The sequence below is a fragment of the Tetrao urogallus genome (assembly GCF_951394365.1).
Source record: "Tetrao urogallus genome assembly, chromosome: 7".
NCBI lineage: Eukaryota > Metazoa > Chordata > Aves > Galliformes > Phasianidae > Tetrao > Tetrao urogallus.
Window position 1 is genome coordinate 50612857 of NC_136820.1, and position 23007 is coordinate 50635863.

The 23007-nt window shown below is 41.4% G+C and overlaps 1 protein-coding gene across 1 annotated transcript in view; it reads right to left on the minus strand.

The window, feature by feature from the left end:
* Positions 1-23007, minus strand: part of MINDY4 (MINDY lysine 48 deubiquitinase 4) — a gene marked incomplete at both ends in the record, with an annotated part of 67480 nt that overhangs the window by 39414 nt on the left and 5059 nt on the right. The window contains 7 exons of the mRNA XM_079538012.1: positions 569-670; positions 3757-3845; positions 5614-5730; positions 6825-6934; positions 7334-7392; positions 19273-19688; positions 20843-21101. Of these exons, the coding sequence (XP_079394138.1) occupies positions 569-670; positions 3757-3845; positions 5614-5730; positions 6825-6934; positions 7334-7392; positions 19273-19688; positions 20843-21101 (1152 nt within the window). The remainder of the gene's footprint in view (positions 1-568; positions 671-3756; positions 3846-5613; positions 5731-6824; positions 6935-7333; positions 7393-19272; positions 19689-20842; positions 21102-23007) is intronic.

Genomic DNA, 23007 nt, shown 5'->3' on the forward strand with positions numbered 1-23007 from the left:
TTGGAACAGCAAAAATGGCCTCGTGCATTTCTTCCTCATCCATTTCACGCTGCATGAATACATTTTGAGGACCACAGAAATGATCCCAGGGATGGAACAATGAAATGAGGAGAGGATGAGAGCTGGGGCTGTGCAGGTGGAGGGGGGAAGGCTGCAGGGAGAGCTGAGAGCAGCCTTCAGTATCTGAAGGGGCTGTAAGAAGGAAGGGGACTGACTCTGTAGGAGGGTCTGTGTGATAGGACAAGGGAAAATGGCTTCAATCTAAAAGAGGGGAGATTTAGGTGGATATAAGGAAGAATTTCATACACTGAGGGCATGCACAGGTTGCACTGAGAGGCGGTGGTGCCCCATCCCTGCAGAAACCCACAGTCAAAGGAGCACTGATGGAGCTGTGGGCATCCCTGTGCACTGCAGGGATTTGGACCAGATGCCCTTTAGAGATCCCATCCAACTGAAACCATTCGATGATTCTGTGATCTTCATGAGCTTCCATTTTGTGAACTCCGTACATACTTAACAGACACAATTATAAGAGCATCACGTAACTGAAGCTGCTCCTCCTACTTACAGTGCCACAACTGCTTTCTCATTGCTTCCTGCACGCCACAAGATGTCTGCAATAGCCATGGTGAGGCATTTGGTCCTGTGAGCTTCTGAGGGCTGGAGACAGCTGTAGTCCAGGAAAAGCAAGAAACAGAAAAGCACCAAAGTGTGCATCACAGAGCTTATCATGTGAGGGCAAAGTGCCCCAGCCACAGCATGCACAGGTTCATAACAGGTTTTTAGCAATTAATATATGAAGAAAAGCACTTTTTTGGAGACCATCCAGGTGTTGTAATACTAATGCTAATAAGGAGGATCCAGCAAGCTGCCTTGGAAAATTGTCATCTAAGTATTTCAATTGCTTCTATCGCCAAGATAGTTATAACAGCTCCAAGTTCTAAATTCCAAAAATCCTTTGAGTTGAACAGCAAGCCACTGCAGTTCCTGAGAAGACACACCAGGAGCAGTTGCATCCCACCCTTAGGGCTCTATCATCTGTATGAGATGCCACGAGAGCACTCCCTGTGCATGCAGCAGCACGACTAGCTAGCAGTGGACTGGGCTTGGTGCTGCCATTCAGCTCCTCAAGGCCTCTAAGGAGGGAGATGCAACTCTATTAGGATTGTTTTATACATTGATATCTGAATTCTAGGTGATAAAGGCCTTCATATTTAATCACATCCTTGAGCTTTGACTTCTTAACTCTTGTCTTCAAGTCTACACTGTGGTGCTCCTACCTACTACTAAAACTTAACTACAATGCCATCCACAATAAACACTGTGCTTTGCAGAAATGGATTTTTCTCTGCTGACTTCCAGAACGGCCGTTCTTGAAATTCAGATATTATCAGTCCCAGGGTTATACGAGGATGAGAGATGATGTCAGAACCTGTTCCCAGCACATGAGTAAAGAGATCCAGTAATGAAAGAAACGTATAAGAAACACCAACCAAACAAACAAACAAAAACATCTTTTCAAGCCTGAATATGATGTTCATTTAGAAAATATTTCCATATCTGAAGGATGTGAGATTTGGGGAATAATGACAGTGATGGTTTTCAAGCAAAAAAATAAATCACCATTTTCTATTATTTCAGCCTGTGTTCTGGCACAGACATCCAAAATATGGAAAGCATAGGAAGTTATTTCAACTCAATCCATTTACAATTGATTTGTAGCAGAAGAGGCAGCAGAATAATAAGGATGTGTGGTAATTACCTCCTGAACCATGAAGAACTCTCAAGTGAAACACTTACCTTGAAGCAGCCAATACTTTGAAAATCATAGAATCATAGAATCATCAAGGATGGAAAATGTAGGTTAGAATTAGAAAAGAATATAGATCCTCTGATTTCAAGCTCTGAGTTTGCCCTGTCTTTCTGCCTGCCTAAGAGTTTCTGCCCATGGCAAACTCATCATAAGGAAGATCTGTTTATCCCACGAATAAAACAGCCTGTCTTGCTATTCATTTTTAAGACCTGGAGACTTTTAGCATTTCTGCACACCAAGACCAAGATCTCAGCTGCCAACTCGAAGTCCCTTGGGGACTTTCATCATACCTCAGCAGCATTTTTCATATACAAAATATGTAAAAACAAAGTACTTTAAAACCACGTGCGTGACAAGAGGAAAGAAAAAAGGGAGGCAAATATTGCCAAGTACACAGGGCAGGTTGTAGCTGGGACACTCATGGTCAAATAAAGCAATCTAGCTTCAGCCCACTTATCTGGGTGCTACACGATTCTCCAGCATCTAACATCACTTTGTTGTGATGAAAGAGCAAACAGTGAACAGCTCTCAGGGTGTTACTGAGGGCAGTGTGAGGCTCAGGCAGATCGAGGAGCAGATGACCAGCAGCTGCCCTCCAAACTGAAATGAACTCTGAACTATCAGAAATACAGACTGATTTTCTTCCATGAGTTTTCTCATGGACGTGACCATGATTCTGCCTTGAAAACTCTACTGAATTGGAATAAAAACTGCTGCTCTACTCATTTGTGCACCAACCAGCAAGTGTTGTCTGAGCTGATCTATTACCAGCTGTAAAGTCTGGTAAAGAAAAAGTCTGTAAAGAAAAGCTTCTCCCTGTAACAGCAGCAAAGTTTTCCTCAATACCTCTCAGGGATGATCTCTGTATCCTCTTTAAAAAAAGAAAGTGTGTATAAATTTTGTCAAAATTTCATTGACTGAAGTCTAGAGAAAGCGCCCCAACTACTGGCGTGGCTTTTAATGCATTTGGGAAGCAATGCTGGTTAATTTAAAAAGCAAGCTCTGTTAGATGAATTACAGAAAAGTGTGATGTTCTGAAAGAAATGACTGGAAGAAGAAAGAATTAAACTATGTAACACCATAGAACTAAGCCAACGTAGGGTCAGCTAACCTAAGCCTAACCATGAGCTGACATAACCCCCTGCTCATGCATTATACCATTGACTCAATGGGTTTACCAGTGTAACTAACTTGAGGTGGGCTCAAGAAACAGGTGATCTTCAGGTGATTAATTCACAGTATCTCATTCATTTGGACCTTTGTTTGGGGGTCTGAAAGCAATCAGAGCCATTATTACCCAGCAACAACAGTACTAACAGTCATAGTCCCTTCCAACTCAGTCATTCTATGATTCTACGATAGTAAATGTTTTATTCTAAGTCTGTAAGTCTGGTTTTTAATGTCTCCAATGCCTTACTAAGCATCTCACTGCAGGTCTGCCTGCCCACGACCACTCCTGGGTTTGGAAACCTGTGCAGACCCCTCAGGCCCCAATAAAGCTTTGATTAATTGTCACCTCCCATCCCATGTGCCGTAGAGAGATGATGACAAATGCACCCATTTCTTTCCATTATCGATGAACTCAGCCCAAACAACTAACTCATACTGACGTGAAAGATCAAACAAGAAGAAAAGAGAAAGCTCTAACTCTTAAATTCCACCCTTCTGGAGATTCTTGGTGTCAAAAATTGTATGAATTTCATGGTCTTCCAAATCCTGATTGCATTTGCTTTGAAATCATACCTCCATGGAATCTCGAGGTTCAATGACACCACTACACTTAGAAGAAAACGAAATACAAAATTCATACTCTACTTTCTTTCTCTACCAGAGATAAAGAAAAGCTCTGTGAAGTCCAAACTCCAAAAGGTTCCTGAGGGGCTGCAACACAAAATTCTCTTACGCTTCTGTACGGAAATCACTTGTGTCAGTTGCTGACTTACCGAGCATCCTTATTCCTGTTACTGTCTCCAAAGATAAGCTGCTGTAGAACACAAGCTTGAACTGCTGCCAGTACTCCACATGGGCCACCCTGAGAGGAACAATTGGACACTCCATTAACAAAACACTTTGCCTTGTTTGACGCCGGACAAAACTAGTCTGCAAGCCAAGTGATTCCTTTCAGGCTTCATCCATCCTTTAATCTCTCTCTTTCCATCCGTGACTTTGCAATGCTCTCTGTAGCTCTCTGTTTTTTGCAAGCCACTGAAAATCAGAATTACTGACTGGTAATGTGTTTCACATCCATTTTCCCAGAACATACCTAGAACTTGCCACACTGGCATGGGTCAGTGGGTAGTATGGGCGGTAGGTGGATGGTTGGACTAGATGGGCTTAGAGGTCTTTTCTCTCTCCCCCTCTTCATCAGGGGGAAATTCTTTACCCAGAGAGTGGTGAGGTACTGGAACAGGCTGCCCAGAGAGGCTGTGGATGCCCCGTCCTTGGAGGTGTTCAAGGCCAGGTTGGATGGGGCCCTGGGCAACCTGGTTTAGCATTAAACGTGGAGGTTGGTGGCCCTGCATGTGGCAGGGGGTTGGAGATTCGTGATCCTTGAGGTCCCTTCCAAGTCTGGGCATTCTGTGATGCTGTGATTCTGTCTTTTCCAACCTTAACAATTCTGTGATTCTATACGATTCTATAATATCAAAGTCAGTATAGTGTCAAAGAGAATATTTTAGTGAGAACTATTGGTGATAGGTGGATAGTTGGACTGGATGATCTTGTAGGTCTTTTCCAACCTTGGTGATTCTATGATTCTGCGAAAGGAAAGTTGCTTTTTTAAGCCTGCTCTGTGCTCATGCAAACAAACGAAAGATGCTCCAATCTCACAGGGAGATTGATCCCTATGATCCCTATGAGACAAGAACTACCTTCATTTCTAGAGGAATAACAAACTTGACTTTTCTGAAGGACAGAATATAACCTTGCCCTTTAAATCCCTCTGAGCACCATGCCTTCCCTCAAATTCCCTCTTCTATCATTAATGAAAGATTTCAGTTTTATGTATACCTCTCTGCACTGGGAAGTTATTCCACTGCAGAAGGGAGAAAATAAAGGAAACTTGAATCCTCAAATCCTTTATGTTGGAAATGTCACAATACCAACACGTATGATATTAACATTGAATGTAGTGGAAAACAGATTAATGGCTGCTGTAAGAGACTGTGGGATGGCATAGCATTGAATTTCCTTCTCCTCCCTTATTCCCAACCACCCAGCCCATCTGATTCCACTGAATGACCAAGACTCATTTCTGTGTGTTAACTAGGTGGCAATTTTGCACCACCTCTGATTTCCTTGAGTGAGAGAATGGCTGTGGTTGGAAGGGACCAGAATGGGATCAACCTTTTATACGGTCTGATAGTGATAGGACAAGGGGAAATGGATTTAAACTAAAAGAAGGGAGATTTAGCTGAGATGTGAGGGGGGAATTCTTTACTCAGAGTGTGGTGTGGCAGTGGATGTCCCAGCCCTGGAGGTGCTCAAGGCCAGGATGGATGGAGCCCTGGGCACCTGAGCTGGTTGGCAACCAGACCATGTCAGAAGGGTTGGAACTAGATGATGATGAAGGTTCCCTCCAACCTAAGCCATTCTGTGATTCTATAATCTTCAGTAGCCTCCTTCCATCTCAGATCTCCTAGCAGACTTTCCAAGGTAACATCATCCAGTGGAAAGCAGTAACACCAAGGAAAGCAAAGACTCTTTAGAAGACTTATTTTTTCACTGCTAAAACCCTGTAAACTTCGTGTAAAAAGCAAAGATCCCCTTTTATTTTTTTTTAAGAAGCTCACTTACAGTACCTTTTTTTGTACAATGCCATATTTTAACTGAGGTATGTTATTAAATGTGAAACTCTGTATTTTCCATTCTTCACTGAAGCAACAAAGACTGGAGCCAAACAGAAGATTTTTTAATTCCTATTAAAAAAAAAAAAGAAGATGTATGATTTTAAAAATGAATAACAAATATATATACATACACTCATGTTTTCTAGCAGTCATTTGTAGAAAGAAAGGCGGAGTGTGGCAGGGTAATGACTAACTCACTATAGCCACCCTTTTCTCTTTTATACTTACTGTAAATAGCAACACCCAAATGGGACGGAACAATTTTTTCCTTTTCCTGCAATATTACTTCAACTCATAATGCCGTGCATTGCTCAGCACTAGGAAGCTGTCTAGGCAGATTGGCTGGAGCAGTTTCCCATGGAAGCATTACAAAAGAGTGCCTCAAAGCTACAGCAAAAGGGCGATGGCTGGCAAAAGTGAGAAGAGGACCCTGCTGGACACAGAAAAGGCAGAAGCCCATTTTGCTTGTCAAAGTTGCTGGTATAAGACAAATGTTCAGAGATTTACCTATGTCTGCTGGCAAAATTCAAATTCAGATCTTGGCCCTGAGTGACTGCAGACTCTGCTACTAAGGAATAGCTAAGCTGAAGAATTGCTTTCAGTCTAAAGTAAGGCTGAGCAAATAAGGACTGACTGCTCAGGGTTTGCACCATCACTTTGATACGTCTTTGACAGAGAATTAAGTCAGAAGAAATCCTCATTATCTTTTCCCCATGGCTTTTTTAATGATTTTTTTCTTTTTTTTTGTCTGAATTGGAAGTAAAAATTAAGAACACTTAATATTTACATCTCTGCTCGAAGCAAGGAAGGTGAGCAAAGGAGAAGCAGTGGTGAATCAGTCAATATGAGGACAGGTAGACAAGCACATGCAAAACTGACAAGAGCTATTAATAAAATAATATGTGCTTCTTCACTTAAAGCCCTAATCTGTGGTTCAAGAGGCTGATAATTTCCCACATGCTCTTCTGGTATTTTTCTGAATTCTGTTTGGTGGCCCTACATTATTTTTACATATGAATCCCAAATAAGGACGATATACAAGAGTATGCACAGCAAGAGTTAAAGCACAAACAAACACACAACACAGAACAATCCATTGCTGCTCTGACTGAACAGAAATGACCATTTCACACTTCCATTTCTATGTTCCATCATAGCCTTACTTTTGCAAGAGAAATATCGATCGCCTTTGACGCTTCTTGAAGCACGTGCAGTGCTGAAAGATTCAGGTTCCTACTGACTTCTCCAGTTGTTGCTTCATCTTCAACATCAACTGAAAGTAAAGAAAGAACATAGAAGGATTTGGAGGAAAAAAAAGGTATGCTTGCTCCCACCAGTAGGGGAAATGATAGACTTAGAAAATAAATAAGGCAAGGCTGAATGGGGCTTTGACCAACCTTGTCTGGTGGGAGGTGTCCCTGCCCATAGCAGTGAGGTTGAAACAAGATGTTCTCTGAGGTCCCTTCCAGCCCAAATCACTTCATAATTCTATGATAAGCCACCTTTTCTTTGATTATTTCTAAATAATTTCTTCACAGTCTCACCAGAGAATAGCAAATGCAATTACTCCAAATCAACTAAGCGTCGCCAAAGGAAAGATTCAAACATCTGTGACCACAGTTTCTCTATAGAATATGTTGGTGAAAGCCAAACTGACTCTGAGCAAACTTACCTAATTCTAGGGTATCTTTCATCTGCTCTTCTTTATTCCAAGTGGATGTTGGGGACTTCCTGCATTAAAATAATCGAAAAACAAATAAGCGAATGCTTGCTTTAATGAGAAATGTTTCTTGAATAAATGAGCAAAAAAAAAAAGTGGTAAAATCAGGCAAAAATAAAAATATATAAAATTATTCAATGTCTTTTATCTTAGGTTTTAATGCGTTCTGTATAGAAGAGCACAGGTTTATCAACATCTGTGTCCAAATAAACGGTGTTAGAACAAAAATTTCTTTACTGGAAAAGAGCTGAACTTGAGGAGTTCATCTGGAAAGGCAGTCTGCAAAGAGCAACACAATGCAAATGGTCCAGGATTTCAGTCCTACCTCAACGCTGACTTAATTTCATCTGCATGATTTCAGTAGAGGTCAGACCTTGCCTGCTCATCAACAGAAGCAGATAAGTACAGCCCTCAATTTAGAATCATAGAATCACCAAGGTTGGAAAAGACCTCAAAGCTCATCCAGTCCAACCGTTCACCTATTGCCAATAGCTCCCACCAAACCATGTCCCTCAGCACAACATCCAGCCTTTCCTTGAATTTTGTGTGGGAATTCAAGTACGTGGGACTACCTGAGTTCAGAAGGTTACAACATGAGCTGATATCCCTGATGGGGACCAGCATGAGGTTGAAACTGGTTATTAAGCTACTTTAGATATCCAAAACATGCAAGTGAGAATCAGTGTTCAATTAGGTGCTTCTACCAGGGTAATTTTTCATCCACTCATAGGTAACAGTTGCTCAAAAGGGACGTGGTTTAGTGGGAATCTTGGTGGTTGGTGCACGGTTGGGCAGATGATCTCGGAGGTCTTTTCCAACCTTGGTGATTCTATGATTCTATCTATATATATATCTATATATATATCTATATCTATCTATATATATCTATATATTCTATGATTCTATAGAATCATAGAATCACCAAGGTTGGAAAAGACCTAAAAGATCATCCAGTCCAACCGTTCACCTATCACCAATAGCTCCCACTAAATCCTGTCCCTCAACACAACATCCAAATGATTCTATGATTCTATGATTCTACTACATGCTCTTGTAATTTCTCTATTACACAAATGACAAGTTAAAACTTCACAAACAGAAACACTGAAGGGACTAAGCAGTTCAGCTTGGCTGTGAAAACAGAAGTTAAATAGAAAGTTGTATTTTGAGAGGCGAGATGGGTTTCCTCTTCCTGTAGAATTCATACCAAAATGAATTCAGAACTCAGGAAAAGTTTCAAATAACTGTTGTAAAAAGATCATCTTTTTTTTTTCACAGTAGCAGCACTGTACCACTGGCCTTTGCTTTGGAAAAAATGGTATTGCACTGACAGACCTTTCAGAAATAGTATGGGATAATTTCCTCAGCAACATCCTTTGTGTGCATGATATTATTATAGCAACAACTGCTGTCATATCACATACTTTCCATTAACTTAATTTCCTTTTTCAGTATGTGAAAAATGAATGAAAACAGAACACACACACATATCACACTCAAGATTCTTCCACTTTAAGATCTTTTTGGTACATTGGCAGTCTTTGATATTGAAATAATAGAAATGCCTTTCTTTCTGTGTATATATATGATAAAAAGGATTTCATGTGCACATCCACAATTAAGAAAATACAGAACACAAATGAAAACCACCACATTACTAAGGATTCAAGGTAAAAATAACTCAGATGTCTAACAGGTAAGCATAGACAAGAGAACCTAGAGCAAACACATACAGTGCTATTTGTACTGGATTCCCACTGAACAAACAGTACTTTTTGCTATACTGGATTCCAACTCAGACTTCTTTCTCTCACTTGCTGTTTTATTTTCATCTCTCCTGGTCAGAGGAATCTCAATGACACTAAATTTGCAAATAAACTGTTTTTCAGCCAAGTACTGATGCCACTGAGCTGCACTTAGACTCAAACAGAATCCACATTCTTGTTTTGTCTGAGTTTGCAAACCATTGTCTCTTGTTTCCTAGAGAATAATGTGTTTCCTCCTAGGTCAACCCATTTGGATCTGGTTTTCAAAACAGAGCTATTAATGCTAAAGAATACAGCACTATCATTTACAGCTATTGACCAGGTCTGGAAGGAGACAGGATTTAGAATACACTGTTTCTAGTTTCCATGTTTCCTAACATGGCTCTGACCCACGCCATCCAAGATTCTCCCAAGCAGTGCCCAAAGAGAGCTCACAGAATGGCATGCTGCCATTTAACAGAAGGACTGGCTCTACCAAAACCACTCCAGTAGGCTTCATGTCCTCAAACATCCCACCATGCCATACTGCCCTTTATTTTCACTTTACGAAAGCGCTCCACCTGAGGATGCATCAACAAATTGACATTATTTCAGAGCCAATTCTCTCCAGCTTAACAAAGCAGCTCAAAAAAAAAAAAAAAAAGGAAACAAAATTATATTTGACAGCCACAGCAGGAGACCTGGAAGAGATCTAAAGTCAAATGCTACGTAATACGAATACAGCCCAGATACAGCAAGAAGAGTCAAAGCCAGAGAGCTGTACCTGGATCTGTTCCACTTAGCAGCCCAGATTTAAGTACAGAATTTCAGGACAGAAGGAGGCCAAGCAAGGTGTGGTTAATAATCCTTTTCCATCAGGAACCCATTCCCACTACACCAACACTACGATCGAGGAAGTCAATGAGTTCTCAGAAGTTATTAGTCTCCATTTATATTTTACTGCACTTTGCTATATAGAAAGCTCAGGATTTAAATACGAATTTAGTCTTGGGTGTTGAAAACAAGTGCTGATGTTGTCTGGCAATCACAAATACAAGGACAGGATCTACCTTTTAGTGCTCTTGCTTCTCCTACATATTCTTACATATTTGTCCCTCAGCTCTCTGTCATTTTGATGGTACCCAGCTCCCTAAAGCACAAATTTCCCACTTCATACATGGAAAAAATTGAGGCTGATTAACTTGAGAGGATGATTTTCACAGCATTAACTGAAGCAAATCAGCCTAGGTGTTGCTGTAATTATCTTGTCACAGTTCAAAAGAGTCACAAGCAACTTGCACATCTTTCTGCAAACTTAAACCCTAGCACATTAAGCAGTTAATAGGACATCATGTCAATACCCATGTGCTTGAAACAGACAGTGTTTAGATCTGAGTGATTGTCACAGCATCACAAAGGGCACGGGATTCAATCTGCAGATTATTAACCTAAATTTAGTTGCCTGCATAGTTGGGTGTCTACATTCCCATGGCAATTGATTCATGGCTGAGTCAGCACTCAGGAGGCTCAAGCCAAGAGGTTCAAAAGCCTTTCAGACAACTTGCAACAGGTAGGAACTCAGGCATCTGGATTTACATAAGGTCCCTTAGGTACCTCATCCTACCTGGCCTCAACTGCTGCTTCAGCAGGACTTGGGTTTTCTGCCAGCATCATCAGATGTCTTGGGTAGCTCAGAATCCCAAAGGGCACTATATGCATACATTTAAGCATATCTAGAATTGCTGACATTAAGTTGGCATTCTTGATTAATTTTTGTCCCAAGCACTTCTCACTCGCGTTTCATCCGAAAAATGGGTAAATGAAAATAAAGCTGACTATGGCCCAAGGACCATTTTTGGCAACACTACTGCTTTCTGGTGAGGATAAGAGACGTTGGTTATACACCCGTTCCTGGAAGAACCAAGCCCTGAATGCAAAGTGCTTTGATTTCTCAAGGCAGAAGGAAATTCCTATCAGGCTGAGGAAAGCGCTGACATCAAAGATTGATGTCGGGTGTTTTCTGGTTAAGTGGGGTATTTTTGCAGATGGAGGTTAGTCAAAAGTTCTCTCCTTAAGGTTTCTCAAAACACTGTTGGGACATTTATTGCAATTTCCATTTCAGCAGATGGTCACAGCTCCAGGAAAATTTATTGTACATGTAAAAGCGTACAGTTAGAATGCTTAGGAAGCCGTCTGCCAGGGCAGAAAAATGGGACAGGAAGAAAATATGTTTCATTATAAACATCCTATACGGTACTTTCTCTAAATATTTGAACATTCCTATCTGATTTTCGGGTATGGTAGAAAACAATTTACACAGAAGAGCTGAACATGCAGAAAAAGCAGTTATCTTCACAATAACGCATCTGCATTCCGCTGTTTCCTATTTAGATTACTGTATGTATAGGTAAAGAAACAAACTGGCTTAAAGTAAAAACATTGATTACCAGTAGCTTTAAGGCTTCTGTGTTGGGAAAACTTGTTTCCACTGCTCGATGAAAACAGCTTTTTCTACTGGACACGTTGCCTTTACTGCATGGCAATTTACAGTGCCAGAAGGATGCCTGGAAGTCACAGCTATACTGTCCTGTGCACTACACTTCAACCAAAGTATAGAAAAAGTAGGATAATGAAAGTGTAGCTTGACCATTCACACACCCATCAAAGATTTCTTGGCATGGCAGCCCCACACAGCATTATAAAGGCACACAACAACACATTTTAATTGATTATTACAACCCCCCATATCGAACAGCAGCAAAATAAACACTTATCAGTGAAACAAGAGGGCTAAAGCTCCTTTAAAGACAGATGATCCAAGACATCAGCAAAGAGATACAACACAAAGCACAGAGATGGGCTCCCAGTGCTCCACACTCAATTAATTCACACCACTGGAGGTGAGTACCATTCAGTTTGCCCTATGAAGTACACATTCCTTTTGCTTTTGGCCTTCAACTTTCAGGCCATTTAGTTTTAAAGATGCGGAAAGTTCTTGGCCTTCCATTTCATGTTAGAACCCTTCCATTTTTAAGAGTAAACTGACAGACTTCAGCAAAATAAATTCTCTTCCTGAAAGCTGATGTCAGATGTCAACTGGAAGAAGACAACAGCTTGCACTGAAGGCTGGACTTCGTCTTAGAACTCATTTTACTACGAAAACTCAAACATAGAGAACAGCCTACTGGCAAACGCGTGCACTGTCCTATTACAGCAATCTTAGGGATTAAAACAAATGAAAACAAAATTCCTTCTGCTTCTTGCAATCAGTGGTGTTGTTTTTAAGGAGGAGGAAATTCCTTGTGCTTCTTCCAGCAGTGTGATGTTCTGCCCATTAAAAGGGGATGCATGCTGTTTGCTCTTGGTTTAAATCCGAGAAGATCTAAAGCCCTGGTATGTACATATGAGCCAGGCAACTTCTCAATGACTGAATGCATTTTAGGCACAGGCCAGACACTTCCAATTTGACGTCCTTTCCAAAAACTAAATAAAACAAACAACAACAAAAAAAAAATGATACAGAAGCCATTTGCCATTTCCAGTAATTGCACAGAGCCTCTTCCCATGGAGTGCTGGAAAAATACTAAAAGGGCAAATGGCAGTACACACAGATGTTATGTCGGAGGCTCTGATGCCATAAATCCATTGGCACAAAACAAGAATCACAATAGTTCATTACTTTTATTTTAGGCTCTTTTTTCCTGTCCAAGCATTATGTTATAAGAAGCGTTATGCAACTCCAGATTCTTGAAGGTTTTCACCATGGAGTGGTTTGACAAGTGCAGTTTCTCTGCCTCCATCTTCGTATATGGGCTAATTCAACCCACTGCCCCTAAATACGACCCCATTTGTTTTTTACAGTGGTTCTCCTGATTGCCAGTTGCAAGGATCAGACATTCCCCACTGGTGGTAGAGCATGTCCCAATGAGGGCTGTGCTTCATCTCTCATTGACCACACTGTTCTCACTGTGCTTCCTGGCTACACAGCAACACCAAAGTACTGACAGAGGCTTGGGATGACGCCACGTCCTTCTTGGTGGGGCTTAAGGCAATGCCCAGTGCTATGCACAGATCACAGACAAAATGGAAGGAAACATGCAAAGGTGATTTGCTATTAGACTGCTCCAGCTTTGCATTCCTTCCCATTCTTTTGTGTGAAATACTGCATTCTGACTAAGCCTGCATTTCCTAGAAGTGTCACCATTGCCCATTACATCCTCTTCCTCTTATAGTGGGAGAAATTAATTCCTCAGACATTGCTCATACACGTCACATGTCCCCAAGAATGTTGGTAATACATGAAATGCCACACCAAATCCATTGGTATTTTATGACTCCTCTAGCTTATAAAAACATGGTGACTTGAACTCAGTCCTCATTTCACACAACTGGCTCTCAAGGTGATGAGCACTTTTAGGAATCTCTTAGGACCAAAACTCAATTACTTAACAAAATGCCAGATGCCATTTTAGACAAAGTAATCTCATCCAGTGCTCCAATTCTACAAGTAGCATTGAAGCATTACAGCCCACTGGGCAAACAGAACAGAATTAAAACTTGATTATGCCCAGAAAAGCTATTTTTGCACCAAATTTTTGACCTGTTCAGGATGCTCATAGAAAGGGTCCCTTGGGAGGCATACATTAAAAGTAAGAGGACATCCAAGGAGAATCTCCATCCTTTACAGGACGAGGCAGAGAACCACGACCACTGAGGATAAGGAAAAGACTGAGGTTCTCAATGCCTTCTTTACATCTGCTTTTTATAGTCAGACCAGGTATCCTCAGGGTACTCTGTCTCCTGACCTGGAAGTCTAAGGTGGGGAGCAGAAAAAAAGCCAGCAGAGAAGACTGGAGCCAGTCACAGCTATTGGGTAAATGTGCAGTTAACAACTTTGCTGGAACTAGATTTCTTGAGTTGGAAAGTCAATTTAATTTTAAAAATACAAATAAAACTGAAATATTGATTAGTATTCTTTATCTATTTAAAAGAAGGGCGCTGCTCTGGCTCTCTTGTTTCTGTCATGAGCCTGCAACAGAGAATAGCTGAGAAGGCACCTGCAGAGCTCACTTGGTCCAAGCCTTCTGCTAAAAGCAGGTTAGTGCTAAATCCTAAATCCTCACGGAAAAACAACGGCCAAAAAATTCAGAGCAGAACAGATAAAAGTGCAAGCAGACAATACGAAAAAAAAAAAAAAGCCTGAAAGAGAACAAACAGTATTTAGAAGTACTTTAACAGTGGTGAATATCTGTAGCAGAAACATCAGTCAGAAAAGCAACTTCAATTTGGATAACAGGGCGGAAAGCAAATCCTGGAGGAATATAAAGGAAAAATCCCCTAGATTAAGGCTCCTAGACACTGAAATGCATTCTCAGAGGAGAGGTGTCATTCGAGCCATTTAAGAGTGGACTAGACGAAGTCTTGGAAGAAAGTATTACATCAAATTTTATATATAGTAATGAATAATCTGTCACAGAAGCAAATGACCTTGAAAGGTCTTTTCCATCTGTAGTTTCTACGGTTCTATGAAATATGAGTAATGTTCCACTAAAGAACTTGGTATCTATGGCAATGCACTAACCCCACTCTATTTGTGTTAGCAAGCACAGCGCTGCTAGAAAAGGGCTTTTTTTTACTGAACAATGAGTGATATTTTGGGAACCACTGAAGATTGCCCCCTAAAGCAAAGTTAGTTGAGAGACCACTGCAGGAAGTGAAATTCTGGCTCTGGACTCACAGGTACTTGATCTCCTGGTGGTCGAAATGAAGTGCATCTGAGTTCCTTAGGTTTTGGTTGGAAAAGGCATCTTGAGGCCAAGCCACACAGTAATAAAAAGTCCCTACTGTCAGAAATATCCATCTGCACTGGCAGGCTTTGGAAAGGAAACCACTAGCTCACATTCAGTTTGCAGCCAAGCCTAGGGGCAAGGCGATGGAGAGTAGAGCAGAAGCAATTAGAAGAATTGGATAACGAAGGGGACCGTTCACAAACAAAGGTTGAGTGGAGAATCAGTTGTCTTCCTCACTCCTGAAAGTGCTTTATAAATCTCTAGTTTTGGACAATGAGATCTACTACTGTAAGGTATTTCCATTTATTTGCCTTTCTGACAGCCATTCCTTCTTTGTTTCTATGAAGTGAGGGCAGCCAGAGGGCTCACCTGCAACCCAGCCCACAGCAAGAGGCTTGGAGCTCAATGATCTTTAAGGTCTCCTCTAACCTCAGCCATTCTACCATTCTACCATGATTTTATGAAATTAACCACGTCTTTAACTTTCGGTCTAGATTGCTTTTTTCGTCCCGAGTCTTTGATTCCAAGTTTACATTTTATTTTCTTCTTTCATTTCCCTGATTTTAATTTCTATGCCATTTGCCTTGACACTGAGAAAAGGAGAACGGTTTGCTTTGTACACGGCAACTAGAAGTTCAGACACCTCAATATGCAGCCCTTAACTTCCAGAAGTGAAACAGAGGTCTTTGATAGCATCTGCCCATCCACTCAGCATAAGGTGGTGCCACCAGCACCCAGTAAGAACACAGCTGGCCAGCCCACATCTACCTGTTTAGAAACTATTCAGCTGAGAACGGGAGGGTTTCCACATCACCACCAAGCCTTACGTTCGTATAGCTAAAGAGAATGGAAAACTAGAAGTGCACTTCAGATTCAGAGGTCGCGTGAGCAACAGGAGTAGCATGTCTGTAGTTGAGACAAAAGAATTGTTCCTCGACTGCTATGAAGTTCTTTTTGACCAATTTTGCTTGCTCAAGCTGTGAAACACAGGAAAATCTTCTGACACCATTTAACCTTCACAAAGAACTCATTATTCATCAGACTTTTCCTAGAAAAGCAAGAGAATGATTTTAATCCAAGGCCAAGCGTTAAATTCAACAGCTATTCTTTTTTTTCCACAGTTCCCAAAGATCACAAATTCCATTCCACCATAGGTCCTCATTCCTCATTCTGTGCGCTCCGTTTGGTGATACAGATTTCCCTGCTGGAGGTGATTCAGTGTTAAGCAGAGGATATTTGAGGTGGCCAGAGATTCCTCACAGCCATTCAATGTTCTGCCCAGCTGAAAAGACTCCATTTGCTGCCTTTTATCTGAATGTGTTCCTTCAACCTCATCCATTCCCATGGAACTGGTAAGATCAGAATAATAACTATGGGTAGAACAGTTTTTCAGCTGGATTCTTGGATTGTTCATTAGCATTACGTATTTTTTAAACACATGGTTTTTTAGTGCCATGAAAACCTCAATGTCAAAAAATAAAAAGTGATGGGTCGTCCAAATTCTACTTGTGCACAGCTCACACTTTAGAGAGGAACAAGGACTCAAGGAACTGGAGAGCAGTAAGAAATCCTGCTTTGAGAATGCATCAAAACCACCCGAAAGGATGGACGGGGTTTCAGATTCCTCACTGAAGTGGATCTGAAACAAAACACCATTTTCAATCTGTTAAGTCCTTACAATAGAAGGCTCTACCTTCAAATAACAGTTCTGCACACTGTGTAAGAGTTTATAAAACTCTGCCCTTGCATGGCCAAGCATCGCAATCTGATTCACTGTTAATTACTTCTCCGTTAAAGCAAACCATTACCTCTGCAGATTTAATTCATGTATTTTTGTAGTACAGACAGAAAAGCAGGAACACAAACACACCGTGGCCACCGAAGCATTACACCTAAGCTATTAAAAGCAAAAGCCTCAGCATATGAAAATCGAGACATCTGACTCCTGAGGAAAATCAGTTTGAAACTAATATTGAAATACTGCCCTCCTAATAATCCCCAGTGCCTCCCAACAGCTCTGCAAACAGTGCAATCATCAGAGCAGGATGAATTGAGAGACCACGTTTGCTGCTGTTTGCTTACAGCAAAGGATGCCTGACGATTTGCTGCCACCTACATACTGCTCCCTTCTGGGTTAATTAAAAATAAGGACTTCTGAAATAAAGGCATTTACTACAATTGTAACTGGTATGCATGCAAGCTGCACAGCATATTGCTAAATAAGTAAGCACTGTTAACTATTAGTAGGCATTGCTAAGTACTATAACTGTACAACAAAATGCCTTTAGAGAACTCCTACTGACATGAAACAGAATCCAGTAATGACACAGAGGAACATCACCAACCCAACAGCACGGAAGCTTCTGCTCCCCTACAAAACAAGGAAGAAAACAGACCCTTTGCTTTTAATTATTTGCAATCATTATTCTCCCTTTGATGAGGAGGGATTCAGATATCTTGTGAGGTACACAAGTGAAGAGGAAGATGAACAAATTGCTCTTCACATCTGTCTTTGCACAGTTAAAGGCATGTGGTACGCTCGCTGCCTAATGGGAACACGTCTGCACAGAGATCAATCAGCATTAAGTTCAGAGCACATCTGAAAAGGTAACACGTGCTTTCATATAAAAAGCCAGTATTTTATCCCAGCTAATAGCAATTAGGTAATATCTGCAGTGAAACACTGATCTTCTAAGCCATCCTTAGAGGTACCTGAATTTGAAAGTAGATGCTCCCAGCTAAAGCAGTTCAAAACATAGGCAGAGACTGAACCTGTATCATCAGTCTCTAATCGACTTGACTACATTTTTTTTCATTTTATTCTAAAAAGAAACACCGAAAAAGGCAACAGGGTTTTTTTCTTTTTTCTTTTTTTTTTTTCCTTTTGTTTATTCATTTCCATATCTGTGTTGATGTGTTGGTCTGCCATTTTGGAAAGCTCCATGTTTGATGCCACCTTATTGACAAAATAGCGAAATTTCATCTATTAGAACCAAAACCAAAGATCCTCCAAATCTTATTGAGGACAAAGCTGAGGACTCTGGTACTCAGAGGTCTAATTTCACGTCAGTAGTTTAAGATCCAAAAACAAAGTCCCAAATCTGGCCTGTCAACACTGCCACCCCCTCCCACACACACTTCAGGCAGCAGTCAAGAATCAGAGCGTTGATGGAACAAGAAGCACAGTTTGATGCCCATCATTTCTTTCCGTTAAAACGTGTGAGTCAAAATGCTGTGGGATCTGGGTTTCTGCCCACTCTGTAAGCATGCATTCAGTCCCATTCAGCTTGACTTTTGAAGGATGGCAGCATCTCGCTTTGGGCTTTTTGCTGGTTGCTTAGTTTGTTTGCTCCCTAAGGAGCCAAGGGATGCCTGCAGCCTGTATGCAACAGCAGCACATTTTGCACAGAACCAAAAGAAATGAATAAGAAGAGCAAAATTGAATGATTTGTCTGGCTTTATCTATGGGAAACAGGAATGGAATTTCAGATGCCTGCAAATGAACAAGCAAGGTTTAAACCTAAATAGATTTTCAGCATTTAGGTTAGCACTTCTGTCACTGGAGTCAGGGAGCAGTAGCAGAGAACGGAAGAGGATCAAGATAAATGCATGCTCTTATATTCATATGTCGATGCCTCAAAATGCTCAAAGAGCTCTGAAGCAGTGCAGGACTTTGCCAAAGGGACAGAAGCTTTGCAAGAGCCAGTCCTTACTTTGTAATGGTGTTTATTTGGAGTCTCACTTCCACTCTCTGTTACTTCCACTTAACTTCAGGAGTGTCAGCAGTCCTGCTGATTCCAGTGAGGTTTTTCAGGAGCCCAAAGCTCAGCATAAATTCAAACCCTTTGCTGGCTATAAATCATCTGGCAGGGCTGTCCCACTTTTGCCTTGAGAACGATTCAAATGGACTCTGCTTAGGAAATAGCTCCCTCTTCTGCTCTTGTTGAGACCAAGTCCTCTGAAGGAATCTATTGCAAGCTATTAGAACCAGCAAGAGGGCACAGTACTGCAGTGGTAATTAACACTGTTTCTTAAGATGCAGATGATCTGTGCAGGTGGGAGCAAATCCCTTGTGTTACACATCTCAGGGTCTGAGTTTGAGCTGGTAGCCCTCAGCTCTCCTCACGTGCAGCAAAGAGAAACCAGCGGCGATGGGGTCTCTCCAGTGACAAGGAAAGGAGTCCTGACTGGTTTGGGATGTCAAAATTAGCAAGTTAACTCTGAAAAAAATCTTCTCCCTTCCAGTCTCTTCACCTCTTCCCTTTGATTCCCCTCAACAAAAACAGAATCTCGACCTCTTTTAGCCCTTCATCATATTTTCTTCTTTTTAGTACCGCTTTCTTACACATATTCTTACCTGTGACCTGATAACCAGCTCTCACTTTTCTTGAGGGCCCTTTCTCTCTTCTCCCTTCCAGTCCCTGAATGTCTGTGCAGGGCACTGACTTTAAGGCTTTTCTCACCGCTGTCTGTACAAAAGCTTGGCAGTGATTTCCTTTCCTCCATCTTGGTCCTCCCTCTTTCGGACAGCAGTTTGATAAAAGAGTCACACGTATCCTTGGAGATGCTCCTTAGCTTTTCAGAAGCTGAACTCACATGCGAACTTGACAAAGTCCTTGAGGCAATCTCTGGGTTTACTTGTGCTGAGCATCCTTTATTGTCTTGGGAGTCGACTTTTGGGGCACTCGGCTCATTTTCCTCGTGTTTTTCACCCTTGAGCAGTGCTGTGCTACTGATGCTGGTGGAGCGTTTTGACCTCCTTCTCTGCTGATCCTGCAAAGAAATGCCATACGTTAAGATTTGACTACCTTTGCATAAATGGAAAGCTAAAAAACAAGACTCTATCAAGTAGCTAAGGGGCTAAACGATTCCTTTGTTATTAGGAATCAGGTTAAAGAGTAAATCAGGTAATTCTTTTGGATAATAAATAGGAGCAGGTACACATTTTTACTTAAAATCTGAATGCTATTACAGATGCTACATACTGTAAAAACTTTCTTTTACCCAAGGACATCAACAAAAAGACCTCATAAAAACATTATTTGGGGTTGTATTCAGAGAAAGTCAAGACGTATATGATATTTTACTGCCAAAATTGGCTGTTAAATGTATCTAGTCCTTTTTTCCTGAACCAAAACTCTTTAGAAAAATGCAATTCATTTAGCTTCCAACATTTGCTTCAGTATTAGCTTCAGTATTAAAATACTTCAATTTCTCACTTTTATGAGCTTCATTGGACACAGGGGAAGCTCCTGTCTCTGGGAAAGAAGCATGAAAGAAAAAAAAAAGAGAGAATATTTTTGGAATTGTGATTTAAAAACACCTACTGATGAAATATATCTCGTTTGGACAAGCTTAGAAACACTGTTTTACTGAAAGCAATTTTCAAAGTCCAAAGCTAATGATTAAATGTGGGGTAAAAAAAACCTGAGGAAATCAGGTGCTCCCAATTGAGGAGCTGTAGACACTTCTGAGGTAAAGAAGCAATTTCCTGAGGAAAATGGAAAATCTCAGCTCTCAAGAGAGATAAGATATCAAAAATGGAGAAGACTTAATAAAGAAATGCTGTAATGAAAGATGGCAGCTCTGTGTGCAGCGGCTGTTCCTCAAACAGCTTGAATGTCTGAATTAACCAGAAGCACTGCCCTAAATCAGCCCATCTTTTCATACTGCAGATTTAATGAATCAGCACGGAGAAGCAATGCTGATATTCTTCACAAATTACTTCATCTCAGAAGGTCATATTCAAAATCTCTGGTCATTCCCAGTACTTGGTCATGTTCAAGAAGCTGCTAGATGTTGTGCTGAGGGACGTGGTTTAGTGGTGAAATGCTGGTGGCAGGCGGATGGTTGCACTGGATGATCTTGGAGGTCTTTTCCAACCTTGGTGATTCTATGGTTTATGATTTGGAAGGGTTAAAAATCACCTCTGGAGAACTTGCTCCTGGTCCAGCCATCGTGCCTCTGACAACGAGACCAGACCTGGGCCTCTGCTTGTCCTTCACTGTGGCTTGCAGCTCTTCAGAAATCACTGCTGATTTTAAATCCTCTTGACTACCCTTTAACTTCTTATCCCCATCAGAGGTTAAGTGGCTGTTGCATATTATCCCCGCCTGGCATTTTTCACTTTTGTGTTGATGTTTTCGGAATTGAAGGATTTTATCAGGCGGATTCTCAACATCGTGTCTACAATAAAGAAACAACGTTATAAACAACGAAACGATGAATGATGAAATCAATGAAAACAGCACCTCAGCTAATTAAAGCACTGCTTTCAAGCCACTTGTTACGTGGAAGTGGCACTCAAATACAATTACTTGGAATTGGAATATAGGTAGGTCTTCAAGAGATCATTTCAATATCATTAGCATGCATGACAATTCGTGACAGTACCACTTTTGTCAAGTCAGATGGGTCTGGAGCTACCACAAACAGTTCCCACTCCTTTCCCATCCGCTTTGAACAGCCCTTAGAAAATTTGATCATGTTTTTGTCAGCATCTTTTGAACTGACTTCCTTCACACTTCGGGGGAATGGCTTCAAGTTGCACTAGAGGAGGTTCAGGTTGGATATTAGGAACAATTCCTTCTCTGAACGAGTGGTCAGGCACTGGAATGGGCTCTGCAGGCAGGTGGGGAATCACCATCCCTAAGGGTCTTCAAGAAGTGTTTAGATGTGGTACTAAGGGATGTGGTTTTGTGGGGAAATATTGGTGGATGATGGAGTGGATCTTCTTGGAGGTCTCTTCCAACTCTGGTGATTCTGTGACTCTGTGTTTCTGTGATAATCTGGGTAACCTGAAAATGCTAGCCTTCTTTTGCAATAACTGCCCTTTAACTTTTGTGTTTAACTCCAGGATGTTTTTCTCCATCGTATTTCATAGCTAAGCAATTCCATGAGCTGAAGCATCTTGTATCACATAAACATTCATTTCACCTAACCATTTAAAACTGTTGGGTCTTTTTTGTAGTTAGTTATGCCTTATACTGCAAAGACATCCTTCATATTTAAACAGAAGGGTGCAGGATCAGTCTCTGAGAGCATTAGGAAATCTGAGGACTGCTACTCCTTACCTAGGACCATTTGTCATTGCCAAAGGGCACAAAGTAGGTATCATTTTAACAGTTGTAGACATTAAAAAAATATTCTTGAGGTCATTTAAAAGGAAAGAGTTTGAAGCTGAACTCTTACATAAGGAATTTGTCTGATTATAATCTCCACTCCTGCTTGCCTTGTTAAAACTTAACCAGACAGTTATGATTAAAATTATCATAACTATTAACATTAAAATTAAAATTATTTTCAGGCTCTGGCTGCTTGACTGTGGTCTGATTTCTGCATGGCCAGAGGGATGGAAACAGCTTAGGGGATGACAGAACCCTGCTTCTGCCACACTATTTCTCCTCCTGATTCTTTTCGTAGGTAGAGGAAAAGACATGACCACAAAGGCATAAAGTAGTAAATAGCAGGGACTCCCCTCATGAGCACCAGCCCCACACGCCATGATGGCAGCAGCCCTTCCTCACATACATGTGTTGTCCCCCTGCCCCTCACTCATTTGTGTTACATTTGCACATGCAGCTTTTCATGTGTTTATCTGTAAGTATACAGCACGCATCTTTTTGGGGAAAAGGTGTCAGTGTGGGGCTGTGTGCGATTAACCCAAATACCGCAACACAGTTCCCACCCCAAAGGGAAACCACTGGAGGACTAAAACCATAGAGTGCTCTCCAGCAAAAGGCAGAGCGGCCCCTCAACGCATCACTTCCGGAACAATGAAGGCCTCTCTGGCCCGGCCGCAGCGCGCTCTCTGCGGTCTCTCCCTCTCACTCTGGCCTTATGGGCAGGGCTGGCAATGCGCATGCGCTCTCCGGGCTCTCAGTAGCTGTGAGGGGCCGGGGAGTTCCGCCATTTTGTTGGGGGTGGGAAAGGGCTGCGTTGCTGCTATTCGATATAAGAGAGACGTGTTAGGGGCGTCCTAGGAAGCAATAGAAAAAGGGGCAAGGGCAGAAGCTGGAAAAGAGGACGTTCCAAACACAGGGGAAAAACTATCAGAGTGATGGAGCGCTGCAACTGGCTGCCCAGAGAGCTG